This window comes from Vanrija pseudolonga, chromosome 6 (assembly GCF_020906515.1).
Source record: "Vanrija pseudolonga chromosome 6, complete sequence".
Classification (NCBI taxonomy): Eukaryota; Fungi; Basidiomycota; class Tremellomycetes; order Trichosporonales; family Trichosporonaceae; genus Vanrija; species Vanrija pseudolonga.
Window position 1 is genome coordinate 918,945 of NC_085854.1, and position 27,741 is coordinate 946,685.

Below are 27,741 nucleotides of genomic sequence, written 5' to 3' on the forward strand. Positions count from 1 at the left end.
TTGGATCTGTGCTACGCCCGGAAACGGGGCCGGGTTGACCATAGACGCGGGATAGACCCGGTGAGACCATGAAACTTTTTGGGCTTGTGCAAGCAAGCAACGAACGAGTTGGATGTGCCGCTCGAGATAGCTCGAGGCAGCCAGCGCACAACGCCACATCACGATCACGACGATGGTGCCCCCGGACGCCGTGTCCGTCTCCGGAGCTGACCAGCGCCGCTATGCGCCGGCAGCGCCGAGCTGAGCACCAAGCACGCAACGCATCGTGCTGTCTGTCGCCATCAGAGTTGCGAGGTGACATGACATTCTTAAAGTTTGTTTGCGCGTCCGCCTCCACCACCACATGGTGCTGCTCGCTTATCTGATTTGAGTGACCCCCTCGTCGCCGCCGTTGCCCACCGCCCTGCCGCGTCATATTTACTGCGGCGGCCGTCCAGCCACCACCGCGACTTGCTTGAAGAAGCGCGCATGCATGGCGAGTGACAGCCCCGAAAGTCTCGTTCTCGTTGCTTGGTCACGAGTGTCTCTCTCTGCCTGCGTAGCTACCTACCTGACTCTTTCTGCCTGATTGCGCGCAAATCTGGAAACCCAAACCTTGTCACCGGTGTGCTTGTGGTGGAATCAGGGCCGCAGCACTCCAATGCATGTTTCGCAAGTCCGTCGGAGTTGACAGCTTGCAGCACAGCAGCAGCAGCAGCAGCAGCAGCAGCAGCATCACCAACAGACAGACTGCCTACGGCATCAGCGCAGCTCACTCGATGCAGACTAGCTCCAACCTTGCCCCTCGCCGCCGACACCGACCGACACTGACCGACCGCCGAGCTCTGCTCGGCACCCTCGGCCACGGAGCTGTGCAGCGCTGTGCTGTGTGTGTGTCGGTGCTGTTTCCGCCATCCGCGAGCCGTCTGCCCCCAGCCGACACACGGCCGAGCTCGCTTGGACGCACACTTACTTTGCCGCCACGGAGCGGCCACACGGCCGCACGCGCCCTGCTGCGCGCAACGGTACGTAGGAATCGATCGCGGACCTCGCGGACCGCGCTCGCCCCGGCGCCCCGTCCGGTGTCACGCCGAGGTCCTACTAATTTTAGAGCGCGCACAAAGGGGTCATGCGCGGGGACAGTTTCTTGCCGCCTGATTGCCTGACCGCCGGCGACGAGGAGAGGAACAAGGTTAAGTGGTGGCGTCAAACCTGGTTGGGCCTTGGGTCTAGTCCAGGAGGCGGCCAGGAGGGCAGGCAGGACGCTTTGATTAATTAGGATCGTTCTACGGATGCGGGGGCGGCGCTGGAGTCAAGCCACCACCACCGCGCACCGACGGCCTCGAGGCGCGTGGCATGACTCCAAGCGGCAAGTGGAGCGCGGGGAAGACAAACACATAATGACAACATGAACACCGACCAACTCGACTGATGTGCACGCACGAGGCTTACACGGCACAGCCTTTGATATCGGTCACTACTCGGGTGCGCACCGAGACCGCACCGCTCCCGTGTGGCCGAGACCAGACAAAGCGCGCTCCACACCTCGCTCGCCAGTAGGGCGTGGCGTGTTCATTCACTCACTTGAATGCACACACTGACGCCAAGGAGGATGTTTCCGTGCGCCCGCCCATATTCCTCCCCTCCCCGCAGCTGCTCGATGAGTTTCAGACGGGCATGCATCCTCTCGGTTCCTGCCTAAAGTTGCATCCGACGCCCGATTGTCGACCGCAGAGCTCGTGTACCGCGTGCCCCGAGTGACTGAGATGGAGAAGTCGACACGTTTACGGAGAACAAGGTTAGTGGCGCCCGCGCCGTTCTCTACGCGGCTTGGCGGACGCCACGAGAGATTGCGAAGCCGTGCTGGGCCGGCGGCGTTGGCTGCGCTGGCGCAGCATGCACGCTCCATCCCATTAACGATGCTCGGTGCCAAGTGCTCGATATCCTCGGGTGCTTTGTCCCGTCGTGGTGCCAAGTGTGTCGTGAAATCGTGTCATCTGATTAATACAGTTGGGGCCGATGGTCACGACGCCACCAGACTCCAGTGATCGCAGGATGTACGGCAAGATTGGGTGCCAGACAAGTGGCCAAGCCGAAAGCAGCACACTGGGCTGCAGGTAACGTAAAGCTGCAAACTTTGGGACGCGATGCTTCGGGCGAAAGTCGTGCACATGGCATTTTTGGCAGGGCTGGGCAGGACTCGAATCGAGCGCGCACACTGCGGTCAGGAAGGCAAGCCAGGTCGGTGCCCAGACAGACTGATCGCAGTGCCCGACAAAGCAGGCACGAAACCTTGGAGGAGCACGAAGCCAGAGCGAGAGCAGCAGCATCAACAACGGACTCCAAACCAAACGCACACATCAGACATGCACGCCGCCCCGCGGCCCGCACGCGGCCCATTACCCAGGTCCCGGTTCCTTGTGCCTGCCAATGGCATGCTTCACCTTTCCTTGGGCGGACTGCCTTGGTGCCTACGATTCCTCAGACGCTAAGATGGGCATTCTGCTCACCCACGCCCGAGACCCAAGGGTGGTGACAGTGACCCAGTGCTCGTCTCTCATTTTTAACCTCGAGTCTATAAAACCTTGTTTGGCATTTACCTGCCCGTTGGACCCTGAGCGCGACACCGGTGAGGTGATGTGATGATACCACTGGGCCCACTGGGCGACGGCGGGCCGGCGACCACTTTTTACTCCGAGCACCACCAGCACTACCCTTCAGAGTTCCATCGGCCCTGCGTCATGCACGCCGCGATCCTGCAACGAGGCGTCTGGAGGCGGGCTGTCGGGTCTTGTTGTTTTCCTGTCCTCGCACGCGGTCGCCCGGGGCGGGGCGAGCGATTGAGGCGGTGTAGTAGTGCAGCGTACCCGACGACCACTTCCATGTGCCCAAAGCGTCGAGACGTCACCTTAACCTAACCTCCTACAGGGACAGAGCAGCAGGTTCATTCATTCCACCTCTCTATCGCCGTCTCTGTTTTTCCAACTACTCGTCCTCCTCTCCTCCTCGAGCGGGAAGGATCCAACAAACCCCGACTACGTGCTTGGGTGAGCGAGCGACGAGTTTGGGTGCGTCCCCACGAGGTGGACGACTTTGACTTGCCGAGACAGGCCCGAGGACCCTCGCGCTAGTGTCGGCGATAAGAGGGGTCAGTCACGCTCAACCCCTCAACCCCTCGTCCACGCAGTGCCAGTGATGTAAACATCACATGGCGAGCCGCCGGGCTGGGGCAGGGCAGCGGAGTGGCCGTGACGTCGACAGTGGACGAAAAGGGGCGAATCCATTATGCCCATTGCCCATGCCCACACGCTACCGGGGATCGAGGGCCTCGGTGACGCGGCGAGGGTGGCGGAGGGATTGGGAGTGGGCAGCAACACACTCGGCAGAATGAGTTGGCGAGGTGGGCTGGGTGGGCAAAGCATGCGGTGCGCAGCTGGTGGTGACTCGACGTGGTTGGAAGACGGACGTGCAGCGACGTCAGTGGGCAGCGCGACAGCCTCAGCCTCACAATTACGGGCGGGCGGATTGGTTGTCCGCCCGGTGCTCAACTCAACGATGCAGCAGCTGCCCCGTGTCATTGTGCGTGCCGCCCGGTGTGCCGGTGCACGCAGAAGCGACGAGGGATGCGAGGCGACGCGGCAAGCGTTTGTCGTCAGCCGCCACATTCTGTCGCCCTGCGTGCTCGTCGCCAGAATCTGGTGCGGGCGAGGGCCTCCGCAGCCACAGGAACTGCGCCTCCCTCTTGTCGGGGGATCGACCAACGCGGTCGTCGTCTCGTCTGCGGCAGACAGACAGGCGCGAGGAGTGCCTTACTCGCGCCAACGGCCCACTCGCTCACGCCCGAACCCAAGTCCGACGTCGGACCGTCGAGCACCGCAACGTAGGTTCTTCTGAGACAGGGCGTGTGCTCTGCCGGAAAAGCGACGGGAAGGGCTCTTGCCAACTCTAATGCAAGCGCCGGCTCCTGTACGCGCTCGATCACGACAGCCCAGCACGCGCCGTGGCTGGTTGGCTGGTGCAGCAGGCGTAGGTGGCTGCGGCTGGTGATCACCGGTGGCGTTTTTTTTTTGGGTCTTTTGTGTCTCCTTCGTATGCCCCCCTCCTTCCCCGCCCCCTGCAGATCGTTGTGGCTGCGAGAGGCTGGCGGCAGGTGATACACCCGCCCACCTATCGAACCCCTGCAGAAGGACGTCTTGGAACTGGGTTCAAGGTTGCTTGGTTGCTTGGCGACGCGCCTTGCTCAGACAGCACTACCAAACGAGTTCGGTGAAACCAAAGATGACTGCAGCCCAACGGTGCCTCTCTACATGGAATGCTTTATGCGATTGCGTTGCTCGCTCCGCTTCCGCGGTTCGCAAGTCGTGCGCGCGGAACGCAGGAGTGCTCTAGCTGCGGCGACTGCAATTCATTCGCATGCCACATGGTGCGTACCGTGCGTGAACCTGCAGGCCTCTGCAGCGCGGAAGACGGGCCATAGGTGACCCAATCGCCCGAGCCGTGGCAAGCCTCCTCGCCCGCCTCCTCGTCGATCAGTCGTCACCAGTCAGGCGCGGCCAGACGCCGAGATGATGCGAGTGACCCTTTTGCTGGGTGGGTCGGTGGGTGGTGGGCGGGGCGCGGCACCGCGCGCGCTTGCTCGCCTTGTCTGCTTTTGCCGTCTCGGTCCCCGGCGCGTGCCCACCGAGTCACAACAAACCTGCCTGCTTTCACGGGGTGCTTGTCCCAGATTGCCAGGATCAAGGAGTCAGGCACTACAGGGTCGGCGATTGTTGTTTTTGGGTGCTAGAACAAGCTTTACCAAGAACCCTGGACGACCGAGCTTGGTACCTGGATGTGCACTCCGCGCGTGGCAGCTGCAGCACCCCTCAACCCAGTTGTGTGTCTTTGCCTGCTGCTGCAGAGCTGCTCCAGTCTCCTCCGGTCTGAACGCCAGTCGTCCGCATCATTCGAAAATGATCAATGCCCACTGTCCGTATCTCAACGACCCCACTTGTAAGGTTGCTCTCCGAACCCTTGAACGGAAACCTCCACAGGCGTAAGCGACCTTTGGTTTGCCGTGTATCAAATCAGCGAGGTGTCAGACGCCAAAACCTGACATTGCGAGGTCCTCTTGATTCCAGTACTTAACTACCTGGTACTCCCTCCTGCTGTAAATAGTCACCCCCCGACCCCCCATCATCACCCCCGCTCCACAATCTACCATCCGCTGGTACATATCTGTTCGCCGCGGGATCTCTCTCGACAACCTTGACGAAAGCACATTTTGCGTTTCCCGGCCATCACGCTTATACGTCACGACTTGGGCGGCCGCTGCCACTGCCACCTTTGCCACTTGCCTCCGCCCCCCCCTCTCTCCTCTTCCGCGGGACACTGTAAGTCTTCGTGTTTTAATATCCATGGGCCCGACCGTAGTCGTGGTCGAGACGCGCGTGATCCTGCAATCTCGCGCCGGCGCCAAACACCACCCCATAGCCACCAGTGTCATGCGTCATGACACTTGCCCGAGGGCGCTGTCTCTGCTCTTGCTGATGAGAACGACGGAAGGCTGATAACACCCGCCAGTACGCACACTCTAGCCTTCACAAGTGATACATATCGCTCGCCTCGCTCGTTCACTCGCCTCGCTCGGTGAAGAAAGCATCCGATCATTCCGCAACGCACCCTCCCTCTTTATCCACGCTCAACTTGATTAAGCGCACGCTTCCCTCTCCGCGTTAGCTCCACACGACCTCGTACACTACGACTACGTTCCCAACCCCGGACAGTTTGAATCAGGTAGGTGTAGTGCGCAGGCTGCGGCGGGTAAATCCCCCCCGCCCCGTCCGGGACGAGTGAAGTCGTCATAGCTGACGTTTTCGTGTGTGTGTGTGGGCGCGTTTTGGCCACGTTACATGTACATAAAGCAGGTACCACGACCTTTAACGCATCGCTCGACAGATCCTACTTGCTCTTGCACACTCTTTAAACAACGGACACTTGGACGAAACCGACGACGACTTTGGCATTGACGACGACTGAAACCCTGTAAACGCCACCCACCGACGCACTCCCGCTCTCACCCCCCGTCACTACCACCCCACCACCCAAACGACCTTTTTCCACCCCCCACCACGCGACGACCACACTTTTTCCGCGTGTCGTCCATCTGGCCTACTTTTTACTTTTCAGACCTCGACGTGACCAACTTTTGCCCGTGAGTGTTGAACAAACAACAACAATCATCATGCCTGCACGAGAAAGAGACATTGTAGATGCATTCCGGGAATTGTCGCGGCGACTTTGATCGCTGCGCGTCACTGCCCTCCGCTTTCGGTCCACGCCGCTCGCGCCACATTCGGCGCAATCGCTACGCAGACCCCCGCCAGGTTGACCCAAACAAGAAAAACAGGGGGTCTGGCAATCCTGGCGCACATCCACCCATCCATCCCACCCCCCCCCCCCCACCACCCATTCTTCCTTTTTATCCATCCACCACTCCATCTCCCCTTCCACGTGAAAAACACATGCTAACGTGGGCCCGCTTTGCCCACAGTTTATGAACAGAGCACCCACCCACCGCTACCCACCACCACCACACCACTCGGCCTCGGCGTCGGCGTCGGCGTCGTCGTCTTCCTCGGAGCAGCAGTACCACTACCCTGCTCACTACTACTCGTCGGCACCACCACCCCACCACCACCACCACCCACACCCCGTCGCCGCCCACCACCCCCACCAGTACCACCCATACAAGTGAGCATCCATCCACCCATATAGCATCCATCCATCTACCCCACCGCGCGCATTGACTGACATGTGCTTCTTCTCCCCCACAGCCGGCCAAGGACGCCCACTCAGCACTACCCTCAGCCACCTCCACACGCGTACAACCCGTACCACTCCCCACCACGCCCCCGACGCGTCAAGGAGCACCGTCCCCCCACCCTTCTACCTCCGATTGAAAGCATCTGCTCGTCTTCAAAGCTCTCCGACGCGCCGCCACCTCTCTCGTCGCGTCACCACCGCCGTCCACGATCAAGCGGCCACTCGCGCAACAACTCGGATACATCCTCGGATCTCATCCGTTACTCGTGCACCACCCCACGCACTCAGTCACCAGTCGACCACCACCACCAGAGGAGACCAACCTCGTCGCACCACTACCAGGTCAAGCAGGAGCCCCGCGACTACCACTCGCCGACCTTCTCTCACCAGTACACTCGCTACTACGACGAGCACCTTCCCCTGACACCCATGTCCATCAAGTCGATGGACTCTCCAAACATGCAGCCCACTGACATGCGCCGTTCGTCCACCTCGCCGGACCGACCCCTGGCCGTCCCTGAGGACATTCAGCGCTCAATGTCTCCCGCCGAGCGCCGGCTTCTCCAGACCATGCCTCCTATGCAGCAGCGCCCGGTGACCGTCTTCCCTGTCCAGCACACATACACGTGGCCCCCGACCGCCGCCGACGGCGTCTCGTCGCCTGTCCCCGCTGCCGCTGCCGCCGCTACTACCCCAGCTGCTGGCACTGCCGAGAAGGACCGCAACATTGCCATCGACCCCGCACTGTCGTCGGTCCGCTCGTCGACCGACGCCGCGGTCGCTGCCACTGCCCCTGCTACCGGTGTTCCCGAGATCCGTCTGCCCGAGACGCTCGACTCGGCTTCTGCTGCGGCGATTGAGGACGAGTCGTCCAAGATGCAGGTCGACCCCCCTGCGAGCCTTTCTGCTTCGCTCGAGCTCCCTAAGAAGGAGACTCCCTTCTCGCGTTCTCCCGAACTCCGTGTTAGCCACAAGCTCGCTGAGCGCAAGCGCCGAAAGGAGATGAGAGATCTCTTCGACGAGCTTCGCGAGCAGCTTCCGGCCGACCGCGGAATGAAGGCCAGCAAGTGGGAGATACTCAGCAAGGCTGTCGACTACATTAGCCACCTCAAGTCGCAGGCCGCCGACGCCCACCGCACCATTGACATGCTGCACCGCGACCTGGCTATCGCCCGTGGAGAGAACCCAAACACGACTTGGACGTCGTCCTACCACGGCTTTAGCAGCACACTTCCTCAGTATGTTCCGCACGCTGGCGCTGCTGCAGCTGCTGCGGCTGCGGCTGCCGCTGTTCCTGCCGCCGCTCCTGCCGCTCCAGCTGCTGCGGCCCCCGCCCCGGCTGCTGCTGCTCCCGCTCCGGCTCCTGCGGCCGTCACCACCCCTGCCCCAGCAGCTGCTGTCCCGGCCGCTCCTGCCGCCGTGACTCCCCAGCCCGCTGCTACCACCCCGGCCGCGCAGCCCCAGCCTGCAGCTGCCGCCCCCGCCGCCCCCGTTGTGGCAAAGACAACCTAGAGATACCCGTCTTATTATTCACCCACCATTTTACACGATCTTTACGGCCCCAGTGGTTAGACATTCCCCACACGTAGAGTCCCTTATACTCCGTGATATTAGTCGACCGTAATGAGCAGAAATGTGACAATGACTTCGAAGTTATGATGCAGTGCGAGCGCGAATACAAACTATATTTGCTTTTGGCTTCCGTCTTTGATTAATCGGTGTCTTGAGAGCATTTGAAGCGGAATCAAATTCCACGTGAAAATACTCCCGTTTGTCCATCTTGAAGAAGCCAACCCACTGATGAAAGTCGAGGATCGTTCTGTCATCTTTGTGATCATCTCGACCTCGACTTCGACCTCCAACCCCTCATCCAACTCGAAAACGCGAGGCGCATCATGCACCTCCTCAACCTCACGCTCCAGCCACCAACGGCCGTCACCTCGGCCGTCGTCGGCTCGTTTTCGGGCAAGGGGCAGGAGATCCTCGCCGTTCGAGGCAGCACCAGACTCGAGTTCTTGAAGCTCAACCCGTCGACTGGTCGCCGTGAGTGAAATGGAGCATGCGGAAGAGTTGAATAATCTGACTGACACCCTCCACAGTTGACTCAATCTGCAGCTCAGAAGTAAGCTGCCCACTTCGTTCCGCGAGCTAACCCCAGGCATTTGGAAACGTCCGCGATGTCAAGGCCTTCCGCCTCGCAGGCATGTCCAAGGACTACATTGTGCTCTCGTCCGACTCTGGACGGCTGTCGATCCTCGAGCTCGTCATCACCCCCACGCCGCACTTTGAGAGCCTGTATCAGGAGGTGTACGGCAAGTCTGGCAGCAGGCGTACCGTCCCCGGCCAGTTCCTCGCCGTCGACCCCAAGGGCCGCGCGGCGATGTACGCGGCCGTGGAAAAGTCCAAGCTGGTGTACATTCTCAACCGCAACTCGGAGGGCAAGCTGTTCCCATCGTCGCCGCTCGAGGCGCACAAGAACCACTCGATCCTCACCGACCTGGTTGCGTGCGACACGGGCTACGACAACCCCATGTTTGCTGCCCTCGAGCTCGACTACACCGAGTCGGACCAGGACCCGACGGGCGACGCGTTCCGCCAGACAGAAAAATACCTGACGTTCTACGAGCTCGACCTCGGCCTCAACCACGTCGTGCGCAAGTGGAGCGAGCCGACCGACAGGAGAGCCAACCTCCTTGTGCAGGTGCCAGGCGGCCAGAACGCCAACACGGACAAGTTTGATGGCCCGTCAGGCGTTCTTGTGTGTACCGAGGACCATGTGATCTGGAAACACATGGATGCCGAGGCGCACCGTGTCCCGATTCCGCGTAGGAGGAACGCGCTCGCCCAGCGCGGAGAGAGCAGCCGCGGGCTGATTATCGTCGCCGCCGTCACGCACAAGATCAAGGGCGCGTTCTTCTTCCTCCTCCAGTCGGAAGACGGCGACCTGTACAAGGCGTGGATCGAGCACGAGGGCGAGGACGTGCGCGCGCTCAAGATCAAGTACTTTGACACGGTGCCCGTGGCCACCGCCCTGTGTATCCTCAAGAGCGGATACCTGTTTGTTGCGAGCGAGTTTGGCGACCAGAACTTTTACCAGTTCCAGAGCCTGGCCGAGGACGACGGCGAGCAGGAGTGGTCGTCGACGGATTACCCAGACTTTGGCAACACCGAGGGCCCGCTGCCATACGCCTTCTTCAACCCCCGCCCGCTGCAAAACTTGATTCAGGCCGAGACGCTGACGTCGTTGGATCCTATCCTCGACGCGCAGGTCGTCAACCTGCTCGGCCACGCGTCCGACACGCCGCAGATCTACGCCGCGTGCGGCCGCGGACCACGGAGTACCTTCCGTTCGCTCAAGCACGGCCTCGACGTCAACGTCCTCGTGAGCTCGCCGCTGCCCGGTGTGCCCAACGCGGTGTGGACCCTCAAGCTCGGTGAGGACGACGAGTACGACTCGTACATTATTCTGTCGTTCCCCAACGGCACGCTCGTGCTGTCGATTGGTGACACGATCGAGGAAGTCAACGACACGGGCTTCTTATCATCTGGGCCCACACTTGCCGTGCAGCAGCTGGGCCCCAATGGCCTCTTGCAGGTCCACCCTCATGGCCTCCGGCACATCCGCGCTGCTGACAGAGTTGACGAGTGGGGCTGCCCACCCGGAACGTCCATCGTCGCGGCGACGACCAACAAGCGCCAGGTGGTCATTGCGCTCAACACGGCCGAGCTGGTCTACTTTGAGCTCGACGAGGAGGGATCTCTCAGCGAGTACCAGGAGAAGAAGAGCCTGCCTTCCAACGTGACGTGTGTGAGCATTGCCGAGGTGCCAGAGGGCAGGAAGCGCACGCCGTACCTCGCTGTTGGGTGTGACGACCAGCGAGTGCACATCATTTCGTTGGAGCCCGACGACACGCTCGAGACGCTCTCGCTGCAGGGTCTCACAGCGCCCCCGTCCGACATCTGCCTGGCCGAGATCTTTGACACGTCGATCGACAAGAACCGCCCCACAATGTTCCTGTCGATTGGCCTTGTCAACGGTGTGCTCTTGCGCACGGTCGTTGACCCCGTTGACGGCTCGCTGTCCGACACGCGCCTGCGATTCCTCGGTGCCAAGCCGATCAAGATTGCCCGCTCGACTGTCCACGGCTCGCCATGTGTCATGGCCTTCTCGTCGCGTACCTGGCTGCTGTACACCTACCAGGACCTCCTGCAGACGCAGCCCCTGATCTACGACATGCTCGAGTACGCGTGCAGCCTGAACGCCAGCATGTGCCCCGACGGTCTGATCGGCATCTCGGGCAACACGCTACGCATCTTCACCATTCCCAAGCTGGGCGAGAAGCTCAAGCAGGACTCGACCCCCTTGAGCTACACACCCCGCAAGCTTATCGGATACCCTTACGGCAACGTGTTCTACTCGATTGAGGCCGACCACCGGACATATTCTCCTCAGGCCATTGAGCGGATAGTGCGCGAGAAGGAGGCACAGGGCGACCGCGTCGACCGGTCATTGTTAGACCTGCCAGCAGAGGAGTTTGGACGGCCCCGTGCGCCGGCTGGAAACTGGGCGTCATTGATTCGCATTGTTGATCCCTTGGAAGTGAGTAGAGCGTGGGAGCGCAGAAGCTGACAATCAGACATCAACAGTACAGACGATTGAACTGGACGAGAACGAGGCGGCGTTCTCGGCTGCGGTGTGCTTCTTCGAGCGGATGAATGGAGAGCCGACGTTGGTGGTCGGCACGGCAGTGGGCACGACGCTCGTCCCCAAGTCGTGCAAGGAGGGATGGCTGCGCGTGTACGCCATCAAGAACGAGGGACGGACACTCGAGTTCTTGCACAAGACCAAGACGGACGACATCCCCATCGCTGTCGCGGCGTTCCAGGGCTTCCTGCTTGCGGGTGTCGGCAAGTCACTGCGCCTGTACGAGGCGGGTAAGAAGGCGCTGCTCCGCAAGTGCGAGAACAATGGCTTCCCTACCGGCGTTGCCACGATCAACGTCATTGGCGCGCGTATCATTGTTGGCGACTTGCAGGAGTCGACCTTCTTCTGCGTGTACCGCTCAGTACCAACGCGTCAGCTGCTCATCTTTGCCGACGACGGCCAGCCACGATGGCTGACATCGGTCGTGTCGATCGACTACGACACGGTGGCGTGCGCCGACAAGTTTGGCAACGTCTTCATCAACCGCCTGGATGAGCGCATCTCGGAGAAGGTTGACGACGACCCGACCGGCGCGGGCATCCTGCACGAGAAGGGCTTCCTGATGGGTGCGGCGAACAAGACGGACATGATTGCCCACTATAACGTTGGCAGCATTGTGACGTCGTTGACAAAAGTGTCGGTCGCCCCTGGTGGTCGCGACGTGATTGTCTACACGACCATCTCTGGTGCTGTCGGCGCGCTCATTCCGTTCATCTCCAACGACGACGTCGAGTTCATGTCGACGCTCGAGATGGTAAGTGCAATGTAGAGAGCAGTGCTGACGCCGCCCAGCACATTCGGTCACTCAACACGTCACTCGTGGGCCGCGACCACCTGTCGTACCGCGGCTACTACGCCCCGGTCAAGGCTGTTGTCGACGGCGACTTGTGCGAGAGCTTCAACCTCCTGCCGTACCCCAAGCAGCAGGCGATTGCTGCGGACCTGGACCGCAATGTCGGCGATGTGCTCAAGAAGCTCGAGCAGATGCGCACTGGCAGTGTGTTCTAAGCCAAGCGGAGGGATCGGCGACCGGGGAAGTGCGGGGTGGGAGATAAGGGGCCGTGATTAGGAGTGACGGCAAAGGGGCGATTAGGAGGGGGCAGATTTGCAGCGGAGATTAGGAGCGGAGCTGTTGGTGTCTGTAGATGACGCCAGAGTGGTCCGCGTGGTAGGGATAGAAGCGGCGGCGGCGAGCAGCAGCCATTAGCGCAGCCGAGGTGCAGCAATGCATGCATGACACGCACGGTGTGTCGCGGCCGTATGCCGGTGCCGGTGGGGGTGCCGATGCTCCGGTCGGTGCTGGGGAGGCGTCGAGTGCTTCGGAATGTGGCCGCGTGGCGGTTGCAGTCCGACAGGCGAGAATGTTGCGGCCAAAGTCCGCAATGACAAGCATTTGGTTTGCCGGACTGTCCCGGCGGGGCGACAAGCAAGTAGCTGTAGGCGTAGGCGGCGCCTGGCTGGCTTTTCCGATTCGGATCAAGGCCGCCATAGTGGGACGGGCGGGAGCAAAATGCGGGTACAGTCGGGTCAAAGTGGAGCCAAGACAGCAGAAGTGCCTGTCGTCATGCCAAATCGACGACGATGCAATGGAAAATATATATGCTGCAGCAGATGGGTGGGGCATTGTCCATCACCACCATCATCACTTGAAACATCTTGCGATCTGCAAGCACAGCACAGCACCACACCAACACCACTCCTACACTCACTATCATGACATCGACATCGACATCGACTCGCTCCGTCACCGGCCCCGGCGACGAGGGCTCTTACATCGAGGTGAGTGTGGACTGTACCCGCGGCCATCGGCCGCTGCGAGAACGCCACTGACCCCCCACCCAGCGCGGCGGTACCTCGCAGAAGGAGTACATGTCGACGGTGCTCACTGCCGCGTCCAAGGGTCTTGCCCTCGGTGTGGCCGGCACGCTGATCGGCAACCACTTCCTCAAGAAGCGCTCGCCAGCGTGGCGCGCCGTCCCCATGCCGTACAAGTTCTTCGTCGGCATGATGATGTCGATCCCCGTCGGCACCGTGTTTGGCGAGAAGGCCGGCGAGAAGCACATTGCGCAGCAGTGGAGCGGATACGGCAAGGAGGAGCTCGACGCCGAGGCCAAGGCCGCGCACGAGCGCTGGGAGAGCATGTCGACCTGGGACAAGACCAAGGACTGGGCCGCGCGCCACCAGTACACCATCATTGGCGGCTCGTGGGTCGCGTCGCTTGGTATTGCGTTTGGCGTTGTCGCGAGGAACAAGTACCAGACGTTCCCTCAGAAGGTGAGCACCACAAGCGAGCGCCGTGAGGCCTTGCCTGGCCTCACGCGCGAGCGGGCCTTGCCTGGCCTCACGCGCGAGCGGGCCCCACCTGGCGCCTGCTCCCACGCCCCCACCGCACACATCCACTAACACCCACCCCAGATCGTCCAGGCTCGTATGTACGCCCAGGGCCTGACCATTGGCGTGCTCATGGTCTCGGCGGTCCTCGCCGGCGTCAACGCGCAGGGCAAGAAGCCCGAGCTCCCCCCCGACCACTCGTGGCGCGACATGCTCGAGCAGGGCGGCCAGCTCACAAAACAGGAGCGCATCAACCTGCGCGCCGCGGCCAAGGTCGGCAAGGCGAACGCCAAGAAGGAGGATGCCGAGCCGGTCGCCGCTGGCGCCGAGGCTGCCGCGTAAGTGAGCAGCGAACGCTCCCCCGCGCTGGTGGAAAACAACCGTCCTTATCGACCTACATCACCTGTCGATATCGCGACCCCACCCCCACCCTCACCCTAGACCACCCCCTCTAGACCACCCCAGGCTCCGGCCCTCATTGTTTGTACTTTACGCATGGATTGATTCATAATCATGGCGGCGAGCAGGAAGGCAGGTGGGCAGATGGCACACTGACGACCGAGCAGTGACGTCGGCGTCGTGCGCAGCGCCGACACGGAATGTGGCCCGGCCGGGCCAGCGACGCAACACTAATGCGCAGCGACACAGATCACGGACGGGGCACGACGCCGACGACGTCGATGGTGCATCGCTGATCCGTCTAGCTAGCGGTCGCCCCTCGTGTCGCATCGCAGGTACGCTTCCGAGGCCTGTGCGCCGAAGCCAGGCCGATTGGCGTGTGGCGGTACGCTTGTGGCACGCGCATGCGTGACGCGATCTACCAGTTCCAGAGAGAGACGATCAAACGGCGACTGCCTGACGGAGCCTGCCTCGAAGGCGAAGGCAGGGGTCAAGCTGGCGACGCGCGACAGAGACCACAACGCTCAGCAGCGAACAGAGTAGACAACGAGCAACGGTCGGCGGCGCCCCTCAGGATGGGGCGGGCGAGAGATCCAACTTCCAGAGCGACGATAAACCCACACACAGGCGGCGCTGCACTCCCACTCACTCCCCCCCCCCCCCCCCACCCCGCTCACCACCATGCCCGGCGCACTCATCCTCATCAACGGCTTCCCCGGTATAGGCAAGCACGCGGTGGCGTACGAGCTGGTGTAAGTGGTGCGAAGCGCGGTGTGGAGTCAGCCGCGCGAGGGGGCGTGTCTCCCGTCGTTGTCATGCCCGCCCTCGCAGCGCTGACGCGCTGCTCGACCAGCAAACTCCTCCCCAACTGCCGCTTCTTCGACACGCGCAACGTCATCACCGCCGCGTCGCAGCTGTACGACTCGGACGACCCCGCGCATGCGGTGCTAAGGAAGAACCTCGTGAGTGCCGCCGGCCGGCCAGCGGCGAGCGGAGCGAGCGGCGCATGTGGCACCTGCTCCGTCGCCGCGTTGCACCCGCCTGGTAGAGAATGCCCCCCAGCCTCGCAGCGCTGACGCGCTGCTCGGCGCTGCGCTCCGCAGAAACACGCCATCTTCCAGTCCATCGCGACGCACTACGCCGACGTGTCCCCCACCGCGCCCCCGCCACCCACCTACGTCCTGACCGACTTTTTGTCCGTGTCCGCCCGCGCAATCGACCTGGCCATCATGAAGGAGTTTATCCACTTTGCGCAGACGAGCGGGTTCGCCTTCATCCACGTCATCCTGAGCGCGAGCACCGAGGCCAACGTCGCGCGGTGTATGAGCGCCGAGCGGCAGGCCGCCTCCAGGCCTACGACGGAGGCGAGCCTGCTCCAGACGCGCATGGAGGAGGAGATTGGCCACATCGCGCCTGTGCGCGGGCTCAGCGGCGAGTACGAGCTCGATACCACGCGCATGGACGCGCGCACCACCGCCGGCGTGCTGGCCGAGTACTGCCTCGACACGCTCCGCCACCAGGGCTGGTGGATCCAGCTCGCGGGCCATACCCGCAAGGGGACGGTGTGTGCCACTTCGCCTGCCCCGCGCCGCTAGGACGGCGTGTGCCATTACCTACCCCGCGCCGCCAGCCACGCCCCTGCCCGCCGTGATAGACAATTTCATGCAGTAATGCTCAATGTGTATGCTAGTGGCGGCCCCCCTTGCCCTTCATCCGCTTCTGGTTGCGCCCGAACGCAACCTCGCGCTGCTTCATGGAGAACGTTCTCGCGTTGGATCGCGCGTGGCTGCCCGGCACGAAGGGCGACTTGGGCGCGCCCTTGTGGTGGTGCCGGTCGCCCACGGCCAACTGCTTGAGGTTGGCCCGGTGGTTCTGGTGCTTCGTCTTGAGTTTGTGCGACGGTCTCGACGAGACGGGCGAGGGCGGCAGCTGCTGCCGCTGGACCGGCTGCGGCTTGCGCACGGGGCTCGCGGGGCTCGCGGGCTCCCCGTTTCCCAGGTTGAGCAGTCTCTCCAACGCCGAGTCTGCGCTGCCGTTCGCCTTGATCGGCGACAGGGCGGCCGGTGCGGGCCGCTTGACGGGCGAAGGGGACGCCGACTCGGCGCCAGCGCCCTCGACACCGTCATCCTCACGTCTCCGCTTCGGCCCGACCGACTGCGCCACCGCCGCCGGTGCAGGTGTCGCCACTGGTGTTGACAGCTCGGTCTCGGCAACGTCGCTGCGGATGTAGCTGAGCAAGTACGCCGAGCGCGAGCCGAGCACGTCAGACAACTTGACCGGCGACACGTCGTCGTCGTCCGCGTCGTACCACTTGCCGTCGGGCGCCTGGACGTACGACGTGTAGTGGCCATAGTTGAGCGACGAGCCGTGGTGGCAGGTGACGCCAAAGAGGCGGTAGCGGGTGTGGTCGTGCCTTCCCTCGGTCATGTACGGCGCAATGTCGAGCGTCTTGCCGTACTCGATCGGGTTGTTCATCTTTGTCATCCGCCCCGTCATGGATAAGCTGAACCCGAAGCGCTTGAGATGGAGCGTGAGGACGGGCGGCGCCTCTGCGATCCGCATCGACTTTGTAGCCGCCGACTTCTTCTTGCAGCTGACGGTGTTAGTCCCAGTACCCGAGCACGCGTACCCACTTCTCGCAGTTGTACTTGTTCTCTCCGTCCAGCCGGTCCTCGTGGATGAACCCCTTGAACAGCTGGTCCAGCGTCCGCGCGCGCGCCGGCACGTCAAGCGACAGGTCGAGGAACGAGTCGAACGTGTCCGACGGCTTGCGGCACGACAAGCACAGCACGCGCGAGCGTACCTGCCCGCCCCAGGTGCGGTAGACCCACGTTGTGCGCTTGAGCTTCTCCGGTAAGTCCCTGCAGCGGCGAGCGTCAGCCAGCCGTCCGTATCTCGCCTGCTGCCCCAGTCCACACCCCAACTCACTTGGGCTTGCCCGCCAGCGCCGTGTTCTGCAGCGCGTCCGTCACGAATCTAAAGAACTCGTGCGTGTCCTCCTGCCTGTGCCGGCTGAACCCCTTCTTGATCTCTGCGAGAGTCAGCGGTGAGTCCAAAGACAACAATAACGCACGGCCAAGGTGGTTGTGTACCGGGAGGGGCCGGTACGCGCGTTTCTTGCCGGCCCAGTGGTCGGCGACTGCGATCTGGCGCAGAGCGCACAGCATGCAGAACTTGGTCTTGGAGTGGTGCGCCTGCGCGCCTGGGGTAGTGTTAGCAGTTACTCGGCGAGCGGGGGCCTGCAAGCCGACCACTCACAGCTCGCTCCGTCGTGCGCGAGCGCGATCGCCAACACGGGCGGCGTGTGCAGCAGCACCTGCAGCGTCGCGTTCGTGTAGCATGCCATTGAGCCGTTATGCAGCCCCGCCGCGGGGCGCTTGGCGCTCGCGATCGGCTCGGGCCACGACAGGTCCTCGATGGGCGGGTGAAGCCCCGCACCGGCTGCTCCTGCCTTCGGCGCGGGCTTGGCCACGCCGTTGGGCTTGCCGTTCGCGAGCTTTCCGTGGCCGTTGGGCGTCGTGCCATTGGATTTCGGCGTGCCGTTTGCCTTGGGCGTGCCATTGGGCTTGGGGGTTCCGTTCGGGGTGCCGTTGGCGAGCACCTCGCGCTCCTTGCCCTTGCGCGACGGCGACGCGAGCGACGTGGGGGTTGCTGGTGCCGCTGGCGCTGGCGCTGGCACCGGCGCCGACGAAGAGCTGCTCGCCGCACTCGCGAAGCCCGCGGCCGCCGGCGCGACGGGCGCGATGCGGCGCACCTTCGGCGAGGGGGGGAAGCTTGCGGGGTTCTGACCGGGGCCGGGGGAGGGGCTGCGCGAGGCCAGCATGACGCGCTTCGTTGCGCCGCCGAGCACGAGCGTGCGCCGCGCCTCGAACGGCAGGAACTCTAATGTGGCCGCTGCTGCCATGTCGTTGCTGTCAGGAAGGAGAGAGGGAGGGAGGGAGGGAGCCTGGATGAATGTATCGTACGCCTGGGTGCAGCTGGCTGGCTTGGACTGCCTGGCTGCCTGTCTGCTCATTTGGGTGGGCACACACACCGCCGCCGACGCGTCCCAAAAAAATAAATACGGCGGGAGTAAAATCCACCCGTCGGGCGCGCGCATTTGCCACACCACAATGCATGTTGTACAACCGCCAGATACGAGCATTACTATGAGCGGGGGTGCGACTGCGGCGCGAGCCCGTCCACCGGCGACTCGGTGAACTGGCCGTCGTGCACCCAGGCGGCGTTCGAGTCGGGCGACGGCGCGTCCGAGCGGCGCTGGCGGGACGGCAGCCCGCTGTCGTCGTCTGTGGCGTTTGAGCTCCGCCGTTGCTGGTGTGCCACGGCGCTCCAGACGCTTTGGCCTGTTGCGTCGTCCTGCGCTGCTGGGGGGTAGAGCGGGGACGTGGGCGCCGAGGCTGTTACTGAACTCGACCGCGAGGTGGTGATGATCGGCGCAATGCTGCTCCGGCTGCCGCTACGTGACCTGAGCCCTCCCGGTCGGTCACTATCCCGCAAGCTCGTGTTCCGGTGCCGTGGGGACACCATGGCGAACGACGCCTCGACGTCCGTCTCGCGTGTAGGCAGCGGCCGGTATCCCTCCTCATCGTCGTCATCGTCATAGTTGTCCGAGTCATGGTCGTCTTTTGCTTCGGCCCCCTTGCCGGCCTTGATGAGCTGGTCCATGACACAGAACTGGAACACGTTCATGATGACGGGGAAGATGGCGAGCACAAAGATGACCTGCGAGTCGACGGATAGCCAGGATAGCAGGTTCTGGCCCCACCGGATGAGCACGTTGGAGATTTTAGGAAGCGTGAGCGGCAGAAGCACGATGAGCTTCATCGTCACCACCGCGAGCAGGTACGGCTGCAGCTGCCGCCCCCACAGCTGCCACTGCGGCGGGTTGCCATAGTATCCGCTCTTGTACCCTTCCAGGCCGTAGTGGGTCGCAAAGAGCCAGGTGAACCCCTTGAGTGCGACGTAGAATATGCCGACGCCTAGTGCCCGTCAGCGGCAACCCACCAGCACCCCACCCACCAATGGTCGTATCTATCAGAATGTTTAAGAAGTACAGCGAGCACGGGTTCTTGACGTCCTCGCCGACATTGGCATGGGCGACAACGCTCGATATCTGGCGCTGTCAGTTCTCCTTCCCCTCCCCGCTGCTCGCAACCCACTAAAATGTTCAGCCCGTGCAGGACGGCCTGGCCGACAAGCTGCTTGCCGACGTCGAGGATCCACACGCGCCATCTACGCTTGCGTTTTTCCAGCTGGCGCTTGACGACAAGACTGGAAATGACAATCACCCCCATGATGGCCTGCACGACGAGCGCGGTCGGCCCGAGGAGGTGGCACCGCGCCGCGGCGGCGTCGGGCGGCGGGGGCTCCGTGCTGCCCGGGAACGAGGGGACGGGGGACGTGTTGTTGGACATGGTGGTGGGGAGAGAATGGGCCACGGCGGCGTGGCGTGTGTGTCGTTATAAGCGCATAGGTCGTGCAGAGCAGCAAAAGGCAGAGAAATGAGACGAGGTGCGATGCGGCGAGGACGGCGACGATGATGATGATGCAAAGTGGTGGTGGACGGGGTGGTCTGGGCACATGGAGCAAGCCAGGAACACGGAGGCGCACACGACGCAAGCGGCGCGGACATGCGCCGTACTCCGCAGGTCATCCCGCCGTCTCGGCGCCAAGCGCCGCGCTGAGCGGTGCTACTGCAACATGCATAAGAGAACGGGCGCTGACGATGCGTGCGTTGGTATGGCGAGGTACGCCGAACCATGCTCGATCGGCGACAGCGCGGCGGCGCCGACACCGTGGCGCTGGATCATATTGTGGCTGGCGCTTGGGTGAGGTTGGGCCGTAGACGCACGTCAACGTGATTGCCGCCGGCCATGCCACGACGACGCCGAGGGCACCCAGGGCCCCGAGACCTATCATTGTCGTCGCTCACCGGTGCGTGCATGCAGCGGCGGTCGGAGCCGCCCGCCCGCCCGTCTCGCACCATCACATCACACAGCGATAACATATGGTACAACACTGATACAACCGCGGGAGCAATCTAGAGTGGCGGCGAGGACGACGCTGCAGACAACGCCTACTCCCCCGCCATGGCCCACAGAGCGTTGGCACGGTGTACCCTCCCCACGCCGTCGTCGAGCGCCACGACGTTGACGTCGGGCTTGGCGTCGTTGCCTGAGGCGTCAGCTACACCCAGCCAAACACGCAGCAGACTCACGGACGAGGATCTTGTCGCCGAGCATGCTGAACCCGAGGCCCTTGAACAGCTCGAGGCGGACACTGGGGGGTCAGCGTGGTATCGTGGTAGAGCGCACACCACACTCACACCTGGCCTGCATTCCCCGCGCCCGCGCCAACATCCCATGCGCGCACCTTGTCCCGCTCGGCCCGCGTGCGCGCGAGTTCGCTCTCGCGCTTGGTGACGCCCTCCTGCTCGTCTCTCAGCGCCTTGTGCGACGCGTACTGCTGCTGCTCGAGCTGGCGAACGTGGATCTCGTGCTCTTGTGCGCTCGGCTGGCCCTCGGGGCGCTGTGCTGCCGCCGTCGCAGCCTGTAGCTTGTGGATGAGGGCTGCGTGGGTGAGCTAGCGCCTAGAATGTCACCCACCATTCAGGTCATCCTGCAGCTTGTCGACCACCGCCTTGCGCTCGTTGTCCTTGGCGTTGACGGCGGCTTCGGCCTTGGCAATGTCCTCGAGCTCGTCTTCGGGCGTGAGTGTCGCGCCGACATCGCGAAGGACCGAGCTGGTGGGTTAGCTTGCTGGGGAGGCATTGGAACCCACCTAAGCGCGGCGCCAGAGAGGTACTCTGTTGACACGTTGCCCTCTAGTGATTCTTCCTGCAGTGCGGCCATGGTGGTGGTGGTGGGTTGAGAAACAAAGGCAAAAGGTTGGATCGGTGGAAAGCAGGCGCGGTTGTTGTTGTTTGTGGTAGAGTGGTGCAGACCTACACTGGGAAATTTAGGCTTTCTAAAGAAACCACAAGCCTATTTAACAATCCTATCCCTTTATTCACTCTTCCCACTTTACAATGCTCTCCGGTTGTTCCGATATCCCTGCGTGGTGCATGGGGCCAGAGTGGAACGCTCCGCCTGCCGCCTGCCAAAGCCAGAAAGTCGCGGCGGCGCGGCGTGGCGCGGCTTTGACCCAGTGACTGCATGCTGCAGGGCTGTCGTCATATTCCCCTCCCCTCCCCCACCAAGTGCAAGGTGGAACCGCACATCCGGAACGCGCAAGGAACTCTGGCGGCACTGCTGCTGCATACTGCACTTGATCGGCTACAGGACCAGGTTTCACCCCACGCCGTACGACTTTCACCCGCGTCGTCGCCTCCCTCTCGCCGCTCAACGCAAAGTGACCCTCTTGTACACTCCCCCGGTGATAACAAGCATCGAGCCGTGCAACAACCAAACTCGGCCTTTTGCACGACACGACACGCAGGTAGCAGCGACGACGACGACGACGAAAAGACTCTGAAAGACGGCCCGACCGCGTGACGAAAGCCACCAAGCAGCAGCAGCGACCACGGACCTCCCTAATTTCAGCCTAGCACCAAACGAACACGAGACTCTGCAGCAGCAGGTAGTTAGCAGCGGCACGCTGGCACGCACGACCTTGGCCTCTTGGAAAAACAAACGACGCTCACTTCGCACCCTCCCATACTCACCCAACACACAATGTCCGCGCCCGCAGCACAGCCAAAGCGGCACAGGCGCTCCGACGGCCGCGTCGAGGGCAGACGCTCGACCCGCGACCCCGACAGCTCGCAGGACGCCAGCGAGGAGGGTGAGTTTGTTACCCGGCGGCTTGGCTACTGCTGCTACTGCCCGAGGTGTCGCTTGATTCCCGAGCAGCAGCAGCAGCAGCTCGCTTGCAACTTGCATCGTGCAGCTGTTGAACACACACACTGACACGCTCTTGATCTGCCCGGCCTGTCTCTCTGCCCTCTTGCAACTCGTCCCACGTCGCCGCACGCCCGTGCTTTGTCGTCGACGAACGTGTCTCGCTGCTCGCCTCGTCTACACCATGACCTTGCTTCTCGCTCGTCCGACCGGCCCCCACGCACCCGCACTACCTGCCACGACAGACAACGACGTTTCCGACGTCGCTTCCTCGATCAACGCGCCATCGCTGACGCCTTCGGTGGCGTCGTCGCCGCGCCTCAACCCCCCAGCATCTGGCAATGGGCCGACATCAGCCTCGCGCGGCAACGTCCCCCTCCCCCCGCTTCCTCTGCCCCTCGGCGTGGCGCTCAACCCCCTGCTGCGCCGCAAAGATGCCAAGGACTGGACTGACGAGGGCCTCGAGTCGCCTACGTGAGTTTTCCGGCTAGCCGAGGATCGTTCTAGCCGCTAACCACCCCGCCCACAGATATGACGGCGACATTGAGAGCTCGTCGACCATCGGCACGCCGATCCACGCAAACCACTCGCACAACCACGCACTCGGCCACCAGCGCCGCTCGTCCTCGCCGTCCCCGCAGGGCCCATCAACAACGTCCCCAGGGTACCCTCTTGGCCGGGCGCCTACCCCCAAGGCGTCGCGTGCCAAGCTCGTGCCCGACATCCCACCCCCGCTCGGCAACCACCCAGGCGACGTGCCCGTGGCCGAGTCTGAATCACTCGCCAACCCGTACCGCCACCACGAGCAAAAGTCGACTGGGAACAAGGCTGTGAGCGCCGCTGGCCCGCTCAGGATGTACACGCGTCCCGTCGAGCTTGGCGAGGACAACATTCGTGCGTTTGTCCAGCGCGCTATCGACGGCCGTGGCGAGGAGGACGGCGTCGACCGCTGGTGGAAGACGTCGCCCCCACCATCAGACCGGCCAGTGAGGATCTACGCCGACGGCGTGTACGACCTGTTCCACTTTGGCCACGCGCTGCAGCTGCGCCAGGCCAAGCTGTCGTTCAACAATGTCCACCTCATTGTCGGTGTCTGCTCGGACGCGCTGTGCGCAGGCCACAAGTCGGCCCCGGCCATGACGCATGCCGAGCGCTGCGAGGCGGTGCGCCACTGCCGCTGGGCCGACGAGGTGTTCCCCGACGCGCCGTGGGTCGTCGACCAGGACTTTATCGACAAGTACGAGATTGACTACATTGCGCACGACGAGCTCGTCTACCCGTCCAAGGACATGGAGGATGTGTATGCGTTCGCCAAGGGGCAGGGTGAGTGCGCGCGCGGCGTAGTGCGACGTCTGGTGTTGCGAGGTACTAACCACCCCCTCTCCAGGCAAGTTCCTGCCCACGCGCCGGACGCCGGCGATTTCCACGTCGGACCTGCTCGAGCGCATTGTGCGCGGGTACCGTGATGGCTTCTTCGACTCCAAGCTTGAGAAGAATGGCCAGATCGAGCTGCTGGCCGCTGATGTCGACTGGGACTCGGACAAGAGCGTCGAGCGCCGCCAGCGCCGGGCTGCTGCCGCCAAGAAGAGCAGCAAAGCTTAGAGGAAGGATCCGGTTATCGAGTTGGGTTGGGTTGAATGAGGTACTAGTTGGGACTTGGGCCGCGTCGCTGTCACTGCGGCTGTCGCCGCTGCCACTGCCGCCGCCTCATATACAATGGTAATTCTTTGCGCTCAGACATTCCCGCCATGCCCGCCGCCGCTATGGCTTGCTTGGCTTGTGACTATCCTACTGCATGCAGATATACAAATGTGTGGCGGCGGCCGCTGCCGAGTCGTTACGTGCTTCCCTCTTCTCTTGCCTACTGTCCTTCCACCCCCTACAAGTGGTCCTTGCCGGCAGCCTGCGCCTCGTTGAACATGCGGCCAATGAGGCCGCGGCGGATCTCCTGAGTGCCCGCGCCGACAGTGTAGAGGCGCGAGTCGCGGACGAGGCGGCCGACGTCGTACTCGTTGATGTAGCCGTTTCCGCCGAACGACTGCTGCGCATCAAGCGCGACCTCGACGGCGCGGTCAGACGAGTACAGAATCGCACCGGCACAGTCCTCGCGCGAGACCTTGCCCGCGTCGGCGGCGCGCGCGACGGCGTACACGTATGCGCGGGAGGCCGAGAGCTTGGTGTACATGTCGGCAATCTTGCCCTGCATGAGCTGGAACGTGCCGATGCTCTTGCCAAACTGCTTGCGCTCGTGCGTGTAGTCGAGCGTCAGGTCGAGGGCCGCCTGCATGATGCCGAGGGGACCGCCAGAGAGGACGAGACGCTCGTAGTCGAGACCCGACATGAGGATGGCGGCACCCTTGCCCGGCTGGCGGAGGAGGTTCTCCTCGGGAATCTCGACGTTGTCGAAGAAGATCTCGGCCGTGGGGGAGCCGCGCATCTGGGGGAAGCGTCAGCACTCGTACACAATGCTACGTCCCACGACCGCCACTCACACCAAACTTGTCGAGCGACTCGCCGACCGAGAAACCAGGCGAGTTGCGCTCGACGAGGAACGCGCTCAGGCCCTTACTGGGCGACACGGAGCTGTCCGTCCGCGCATAGATGAGGAACGTCGACGACACGGGCGAGTTGGTGATCCACGCCTTGGAGCCGTTGAGCACCCACTTGTCGCCCTTCTTCTCGGCCTTGGTGCGCATGCTCACCACGTCCGAGCCCGCGTTGGGCTCCGACATGGCCAGCGAGCCAATGTGCTCGCCGGTGAGGAGCTTGGGGAGGTACTTGTTGATCTGGTCCTCGTTGCCGTTGCGCACGAGCTGATTGACCATGAGGTTGGAGTGGGCCTGGGGGCGTCAGCGGCGTGCGAGCGTAGCGAGCGCGTCGCGGGCGGGAGGCGGGGGCTGCTGGGTGGTCGTCCAAGCCACAGGTCCACAGCTTTGTGTGTACAGTGTCCAGACACCCCACGCCCCTGCCCTCGGCCTCGCCTGCGGCTCGGCCTCACTCACACCATAGCTCAGCGCAATCGACGCCGAGGCGCGACCAAGCTCCTCCATAGCGATCGTGTGCTCAAAGTATCCGAGCCCGAGACCGCCATACTTCTCGGGAACAGTGACGCCGAGGAGGCCCATCTCGCCGAGCTTGGGGAAGATGTCCTGGGGGTGGGGTCAGTCGTCGTGCGTCCCGTCCACCGGCGGCTCGGCTTTGTCGCATTCGCGCAAAGGCAGGCAAAGCGGCAGCTCGCTCGCTACCCACCTCGGGCAGCTTGTTCGTCTTGTCGATCTGCGCGGCGCGGGGCGCGATCTCCTTCTTGGCAAAATCGGCGACGGCGGCGCGGAACTGGGCATCGTGTCAGCTTGTGGTCTTGCTGCTCAGCGGCTCGGCACCCTCACCTCCTCCTGCGCGGGCGTGAGGCCCGCCACGGGCGCGTTGTACGACGTGAAGGCGCGGGTCGCGAGGCGGGGCACGCTGGTGCGCGCGGAACGGGCGGCGGCAAGGAGGGTCATTGTGTGGGTGGTGAGGTGAGTGGTGCGTTCGAATGAGAGACAGAGACAGACAACAAAGCAAAGCACAAGGCAAGTGGAGTCCCCTCGGTCGTCAGTCTTTACGTTGTGACGCGCACCTCGTCGTTGCCGGAAGGCGGAGAAAGGACGGAGCTTGGACACTCGCTTACTTGGGCCAAGCGGAAAAAGACTGCCGGCTAAGGTCCGGCTATGTGCGGACAGCAACCTTGCGGCCGGGGCGATTAACGGAGGTGGTGCGGAGACCTCGGTGTGGGGGCGGGGTGGTACAAGCAACAGTCGGGCAGCATGGCAATAGTGGCAGGACAGCACGACGAGACGCTGATCACACTCGCTGATAAGATCAAGCGGCGGACGGACGAGACGATGTGGGGAATGCGCGCGCCAGAGCGGAGCGCGGAGCACCACGCCCCCAAGTTTTGCCTGCTCGCCGCCTACCTGCCTCACACTGTTGCGCAACTGTCGCACGAGCTCGTCCGGCACGAGTTGACGAGCGCGACGAAGAGGCCAGCCGCCATCAAGGCCCTCCACCTCGTCCTCCAAACTGACCGCGAAGCCCGCGCGCCGCGCGGGCCAGCGAGCCGCACGTATTCCGCCCCGCTGGTGTTGTGGCAAAGTCGTTCCGGCGCCACTCTACTCGCCCAGCACAGTCGCGAGAGGCACTCTGGGCAGTGGAGGTGCTGAACAGCAGTCAGTCATGAGCTGCACGCTTGTTGTGCCCGCGGGACTTGAGAGGGACACTCGGTCGTGGCAGCCGCGTTGTCTCGTACACCACACCACGTCATGTCACTGTCGCTGCCTGCCGATGCGCCACCAACGCGTCGACCAACGCCAAGGCTACAGGCTACGTCTCATGCATACAAGCAGCACTCCGCATACGTCAAGCACTCTCTCTCCCCGCGCCTAGGCCGCCTCCTTGCCCCCGCCGTCTCCCTTCCCCCCAGTCTTCCCCCCATCCTTGCCCTTCCCCTCCTCCTCTTCGCCCTCGGATACGAACACCCCCGCGGTAGGCGTCACCGGCCCCACCGGGCTCGTGGGCGTGCTCGCTCCGCTGCCCCGGCGCGCGCCCCACGGCCACTTGGCGACGGTTGCCGCGTCGGCCCACGACAGCGGGCGGTGTGATAAGCCCGGGCGCGTCGCGGTCGTTGTGGTGGGCGGCGAGGTCGAGGTCGCGGCCGCGCTGTCGACCATGGACGCTGGGCGTGCAGACGACGCCGGGTCGAACGCCGACGCGGGGTGTTGCCTCTTCTCCGGGCTGCGGAACGACGACTGAAGGTCTAATGGCACAGGCGGCGGCGCGCGCCTCGGCACGGCAGGCTCGGAGAAGGTAACGCGGCGCGGCGCGGCGCGGAGTATTGGCTTTGCTGGCGGCGGCGTTGGCGCGTCGTCGTCGGCGTCGAGGTCGTCCAGCAGGCCGACGATGGCCGTGTGCGAGTGTACTGGGAGGGCGGTGAGGCTCGAGCGGAGGGTGGGTGGGGCTGGGGCGTCAGCGGGCGCTCAAATTGGGGGTTGTGCGCGTGCACAGACAGCGGGGTAGTTGCCATGACACTGCGTCACGGCGGGCTGTAGAACGACAACGACGCGAGCACGGCTTCACCGCGCTCGCTCTAGCGCACTCACCTCCCCTTGGATCAACGATCCCGACACACACAGCGCCAAGCAGGCAATCGCGATATTCCGGCGCGTAAGCGAACGCAGCGGCGCGCCACTCGGCCTCGATGGTAGCGTAGGGCGCGGGGCCAGCGTTGCTCGGCCCGGCGGCGGTGCTGGGCCCAGCGACGTCGGGCGGCGGCGACATGGGCGTTGTGTCGGTGGATATGTACATCACTTGTCAACAATGTTTGTTTGCGGCGTCGACGGCGGCGGTGGTGGTGGTGGCATGGCGGAGGGTCAGTCATACGCCACAGGGGCGCCGAGACATGCTGTTAGGCGCGCGCCCACTGGCGGCGTCTGGCTGACTGTGCTGACTGTTTGCCCTGCATAAGAACAACTGCTGTGCATCTGGCCACCAATGCATTGTCTGCTGTATGCATCCAAACAAGGTAGAGCAATTCACGCCGTACCCATTCATGTGCGGCTCGTGGCGGCGGAGACTCGCGCCAATGGCACTAGAACTGATCCGCGCGACGTGCCGCGTCGCGTTAGGTCGAGCATGGCCATTCAGTAATGA

General features: G+C 63.2%; 10 protein-coding genes across 10 annotated transcripts; 5 read left to right on the plus strand and 5 right to left on the minus strand.

Moving 5' to 3' along the window:
• Window positions 1–6,423: 6,423 nt before the first annotated feature.
• On the plus strand, window positions 6,424–8,423 carry esc1. The gene is made up of 2 exons (XM_062774674.1): window positions 6,424–6,711; window positions 6,795–8,423. The coding sequence occupies exons 1-2, from the start codon at window positions 6,515–6,517 to the stop codon at window positions 8,293–8,295; spliced, it is 1,698 nt and encodes a 565-aa protein (XP_062630658.1). The 5' UTR covers window positions 6,424–6,514; the 3' UTR covers window positions 8,296–8,423.
• A 199-nt stretch (window positions 8,424–8,622) lies between these two features.
• RSE1 (Pre-mRNA-splicing factor RSE1) lies at window positions 8,623–12,729 on the plus strand. Its single transcript, XM_062774675.1, has 5 exons — window positions 8,623–8,826; window positions 8,883–8,905; window positions 8,942–11,383; window positions 11,421–12,242; window positions 12,281–12,729. The coding sequence occupies exons 1-5, from the start codon at window positions 8,679–8,681 to the stop codon at window positions 12,494–12,496; spliced, it is 3,651 nt and encodes a 1,216-aa protein (XP_062630659.1). The 5' UTR covers window positions 8,623–8,678; the 3' UTR covers window positions 12,497–12,729.
• A 377-nt stretch (window positions 12,730–13,106) lies between these two features.
• Window positions 13,107–14,336, plus strand: rcf2 (Respiratory supercomplex factor 2). The gene is made up of 3 exons (XM_062774676.1): window positions 13,107–13,267; window positions 13,331–13,762; window positions 13,904–14,336. Exons 1-3 carry the CDS (start codon window positions 13,202–13,204, stop codon window positions 14,159–14,161), a joined length of 756 nt encoding a protein of 251 aa, XP_062630660.1. The 5' UTR covers window positions 13,107–13,201; the 3' UTR covers window positions 14,162–14,336.
• A 563-nt stretch (window positions 14,337–14,899) lies between these two features.
• On the plus strand, window positions 14,900–15,813 carry LOC62_06G008154 (uncharacterized protein; the record flags this gene model as incomplete). Its single annotated transcript, XM_062774677.1, has 3 exons — window positions 14,900–14,970; window positions 15,072–15,180; window positions 15,322–15,813. 3 exons carry the CDS (start codon window positions 14,900–14,902, stop codon window positions 15,811–15,813), a joined length of 672 nt encoding a protein of 223 aa, XP_062630661.1.
• Window positions 15,814–15,863: 50 nt separating this feature from the next.
• On the minus strand, window positions 15,864–18,185 carry USP42 (Ubiquitin carboxyl-terminal hydrolase 42). The gene is made up of 5 exons (XM_062774678.1): window positions 17,477–18,185; window positions 17,292–17,420; window positions 17,147–17,249; window positions 16,852–17,079; window positions 15,864–16,811 (listed from the first exon to the last, which is right to left on the minus strand). The coding sequence occupies exons 1-5, from the start codon at window positions 18,120–18,122 to the stop codon at window positions 15,905–15,907; spliced, it is 2,013 nt and encodes a 670-aa protein (XP_062630662.1). The 5' UTR covers window positions 18,123–18,185; the 3' UTR covers window positions 15,864–15,904.
• Window positions 18,186–18,322: 137 nt separating this feature from the next.
• On the minus strand, window positions 18,323–19,749 carry YPL162C (Vacuolar membrane protein). Its single transcript, XM_062774679.1, has 3 exons — window positions 19,378–19,749; window positions 19,238–19,331; window positions 18,323–19,197 (listed from the first exon to the last, which is right to left on the minus strand). The coding sequence occupies exons 1-3, from the start codon at window positions 19,630–19,632 to the stop codon at window positions 18,365–18,367; spliced, it is 1,182 nt and encodes a 393-aa protein (XP_062630663.1). The 5' UTR covers window positions 19,633–19,749; the 3' UTR covers window positions 18,323–18,364.
• A 440-nt stretch (window positions 19,750–20,189) lies between these two features.
• LOC62_06G008157 (uncharacterized protein) lies at window positions 20,190–21,161 on the minus strand. Its single transcript, XM_062774680.1, has 5 exons — window positions 20,999–21,161; window positions 20,824–20,960; window positions 20,544–20,787; window positions 20,436–20,497; window positions 20,190–20,392 (listed from the first exon to the last, which is right to left on the minus strand). The coding sequence occupies exons 1-5, from the start codon at window positions 21,067–21,069 to the stop codon at window positions 20,295–20,297; spliced, it is 612 nt and encodes a 203-aa protein (XP_062630664.1). The 5' UTR covers window positions 21,070–21,161; the 3' UTR covers window positions 20,190–20,294.
• A 271-nt stretch (window positions 21,162–21,432) lies between these two features.
• Window positions 21,433–23,856, plus strand: CCT1 (Choline-phosphate cytidylyltransferase 1). Its single transcript, XM_062774681.1, has 4 exons — window positions 21,433–22,000; window positions 22,302–22,530; window positions 22,586–23,379; window positions 23,444–23,856. The coding sequence occupies exons 1-4, from the start codon at window positions 21,892–21,894 to the stop codon at window positions 23,656–23,658; spliced, it is 1,347 nt and encodes a 448-aa protein (XP_062630665.1). The 5' UTR covers window positions 21,433–21,891; the 3' UTR covers window positions 23,659–23,856.
• Ivd (Isovaleryl-CoA dehydrogenase, mitochondrial) lies at window positions 23,834–25,657 on the minus strand. The gene is made up of 5 exons (XM_062774682.1): window positions 25,443–25,657; window positions 25,306–25,389; window positions 25,059–25,205; window positions 24,549–24,896; window positions 23,834–24,493 (listed from the first exon to the last, which is right to left on the minus strand). The coding sequence occupies exons 1-5, from the start codon at window positions 25,554–25,556 to the stop codon at window positions 23,936–23,938; spliced, it is 1,251 nt and encodes a 416-aa protein (XP_062630666.1). The 5' UTR covers window positions 25,557–25,657; the 3' UTR covers window positions 23,834–23,935.
• Window positions 25,658–26,474: 817 nt separating this feature from the next.
• LOC62_06G008160 (uncharacterized protein) lies at window positions 26,475–27,377 on the minus strand (the record flags this gene model as incomplete). The annotated part of the gene is made up of 2 exons (XM_062774683.1): window positions 27,192–27,377; window positions 26,475–27,049 (listed from the first exon to the last, which is right to left on the minus strand). The coding sequence occupies exons 1-2, from the start codon at window positions 27,367–27,369 to the stop codon at window positions 26,475–26,477; spliced, it is 753 nt and encodes a 250-aa protein (XP_062630667.1). The 5' UTR covers window positions 27,370–27,377.
• Between the last annotated feature and the right edge of the window lie 364 nt (window positions 27,378–27,741).

What these genes read in the sequence shown, in the direction of transcription:
- YPL162C (XM_062774679.1), bottom strand. Translation starts at nt 19,632, where the DNA reads ATGTCCAACAACACGTCCCCCGTCCCCTCGTTCCCGGGCAGCACGGAG. An exon ending in TGCACGGGCTGAACATTTTA is followed by an intron (nt 19,332 to 19,377) that starts GTGGGTTGCGAG and finishes TGACAGCGCCAG; the next exon opens with ATATCGAGCGTTGTCGCCCA. An exon ending in TCTGATAGATACGACCATTG is followed by an intron (nt 19,198 to 19,237) that starts GTGGGTGGGGTG and finishes GACGGGCACTAG; the next exon opens with GCGTCGGCATATTCTACGTC.
- CCT1 (XM_062774681.1), top strand. Translation starts at nt 21,892, where the DNA reads ATGTCCGCGCCCGCAGCACAGCCAAAGCGGCACAGGCGCTCCGACGGC. An exon ending in GAGGGCCTCGAGTCGCCTAC is followed by an intron (nt 22,531 to 22,585) that starts GTGAGTTTTCCG and finishes CCCCGCCCACAG; the next exon opens with ATATGACGGCGACATTGAGA. An exon ending in TGCGTTCGCCAAGGGGCAGG is followed by an intron (nt 23,380 to 23,443) that starts GTGAGTGCGCGC and finishes CCCCCTCTCCAG; the next exon opens with GCAAGTTCCTGCCCACGCGC.
- USP42 (XM_062774678.1), bottom strand. Translation starts at nt 18,122, where the DNA reads ATGGCAGCAGCGGCCACATTAGAGTTCCTGCCGTTCGAGGCGCGGCGC. An exon ending in GCGCTGGCGGGCAAGCCCAA is followed by an intron (nt 17,080 to 17,146) that starts GTGAGTTGGGGT and finishes TCGCCGCTGCAG; the next exon opens with GGACTTACCGGAGAAGCTCA. An exon ending in AACAAGTACAACTGCGAGAA is followed by an intron (nt 16,812 to 16,851) that starts GTGGGTACGCGT and finishes TAACACCGTCAG; the next exon opens with CTGCAAGAAGAAGTCGGCGG.
- LOC62_06G008157 (XM_062774680.1), bottom strand. Translation starts at nt 21,069, where the DNA reads ATGGCCGCACTGCAGGAAGAATCACTAGAGGGCAACGTGTCAACAGAG. An exon ending in GCTGCAGGATGACCTGAATG is followed by an intron (nt 20,788 to 20,823) that starts GTGGGTGACATT and finishes TCACCCACGCAG; the next exon opens with CCCTCATCCACAAGCTACAG. An exon ending in CGGCGACAAGATCCTCGTCC is followed by an intron (nt 20,393 to 20,435) that starts GTGAGTCTGCTG and finishes CTGACGCCTCAG; the next exon opens with GCAACGACGCCAAGCCCGAC.
- esc1 (XM_062774674.1), top strand. Translation starts at nt 6,515, where the DNA reads ATGAACAGAGCACCCACCCACCGCTACCCACCACCACCACACCACTCG. An exon ending in CACCAGTACCACCCATACAA is followed by an intron (nt 6,712 to 6,794) that starts GTGAGCATCCAT and finishes TCTCCCCCACAG; the next exon opens with CCGGCCAAGGACGCCCACTC.
- Ivd (XM_062774682.1), bottom strand. Translation starts at nt 25,556, where the DNA reads ATGACCCTCCTTGCCGCCGCCCGTTCCGCGCGCACCAGCGTGCCCCGC. An exon ending in TCACGCCCGCGCAGGAGGAG is followed by an intron (nt 25,390 to 25,442) that starts GTGAGGGTGCCG and finishes CACGATGCCCAG; the next exon opens with TTCCGCGCCGCCGTCGCCGA. An exon ending in CGATTGCGCTGAGCTATGGT is followed by an intron (nt 24,897 to 25,058) that starts GTGAGTGAGGCC and finishes TGACGCCCCCAG; the next exon opens with GCCCACTCCAACCTCATGGT.
- rcf2 (XM_062774676.1), top strand. Translation starts at nt 13,202, where the DNA reads ATGACATCGACATCGACATCGACTCGCTCCGTCACCGGCCCCGGCGAC. An exon ending in ACGAGGGCTCTTACATCGAG is followed by an intron (nt 13,268 to 13,330) that starts GTGAGTGTGGAC and finishes CCCCCCACCCAG; the next exon opens with CGCGGCGGTACCTCGCAGAA. An exon ending in ACCAGACGTTCCCTCAGAAG is followed by an intron (nt 13,763 to 13,903) that starts GTGAGCACCACA and finishes CACCCACCCCAG; the next exon opens with ATCGTCCAGGCTCGTATGTA.
- RSE1 (XM_062774675.1), top strand. Translation starts at nt 8,679, where the DNA reads ATGCACCTCCTCAACCTCACGCTCCAGCCACCAACGGCCGTCACCTCG. An exon ending in GCATTGTTGATCCCTTGGAA is followed by an intron (nt 11,384 to 11,420) that starts GTGAGTAGAGCG and finishes GCTGACAATCAG; the next exon opens with ACATCAACAGTACAGACGAT. An exon ending in TCATGTCGACGCTCGAGATG is followed by an intron (nt 12,243 to 12,280) that starts GTAAGTGCAATG and finishes GACGCCGCCCAG; the next exon opens with CACATTCGGTCACTCAACAC.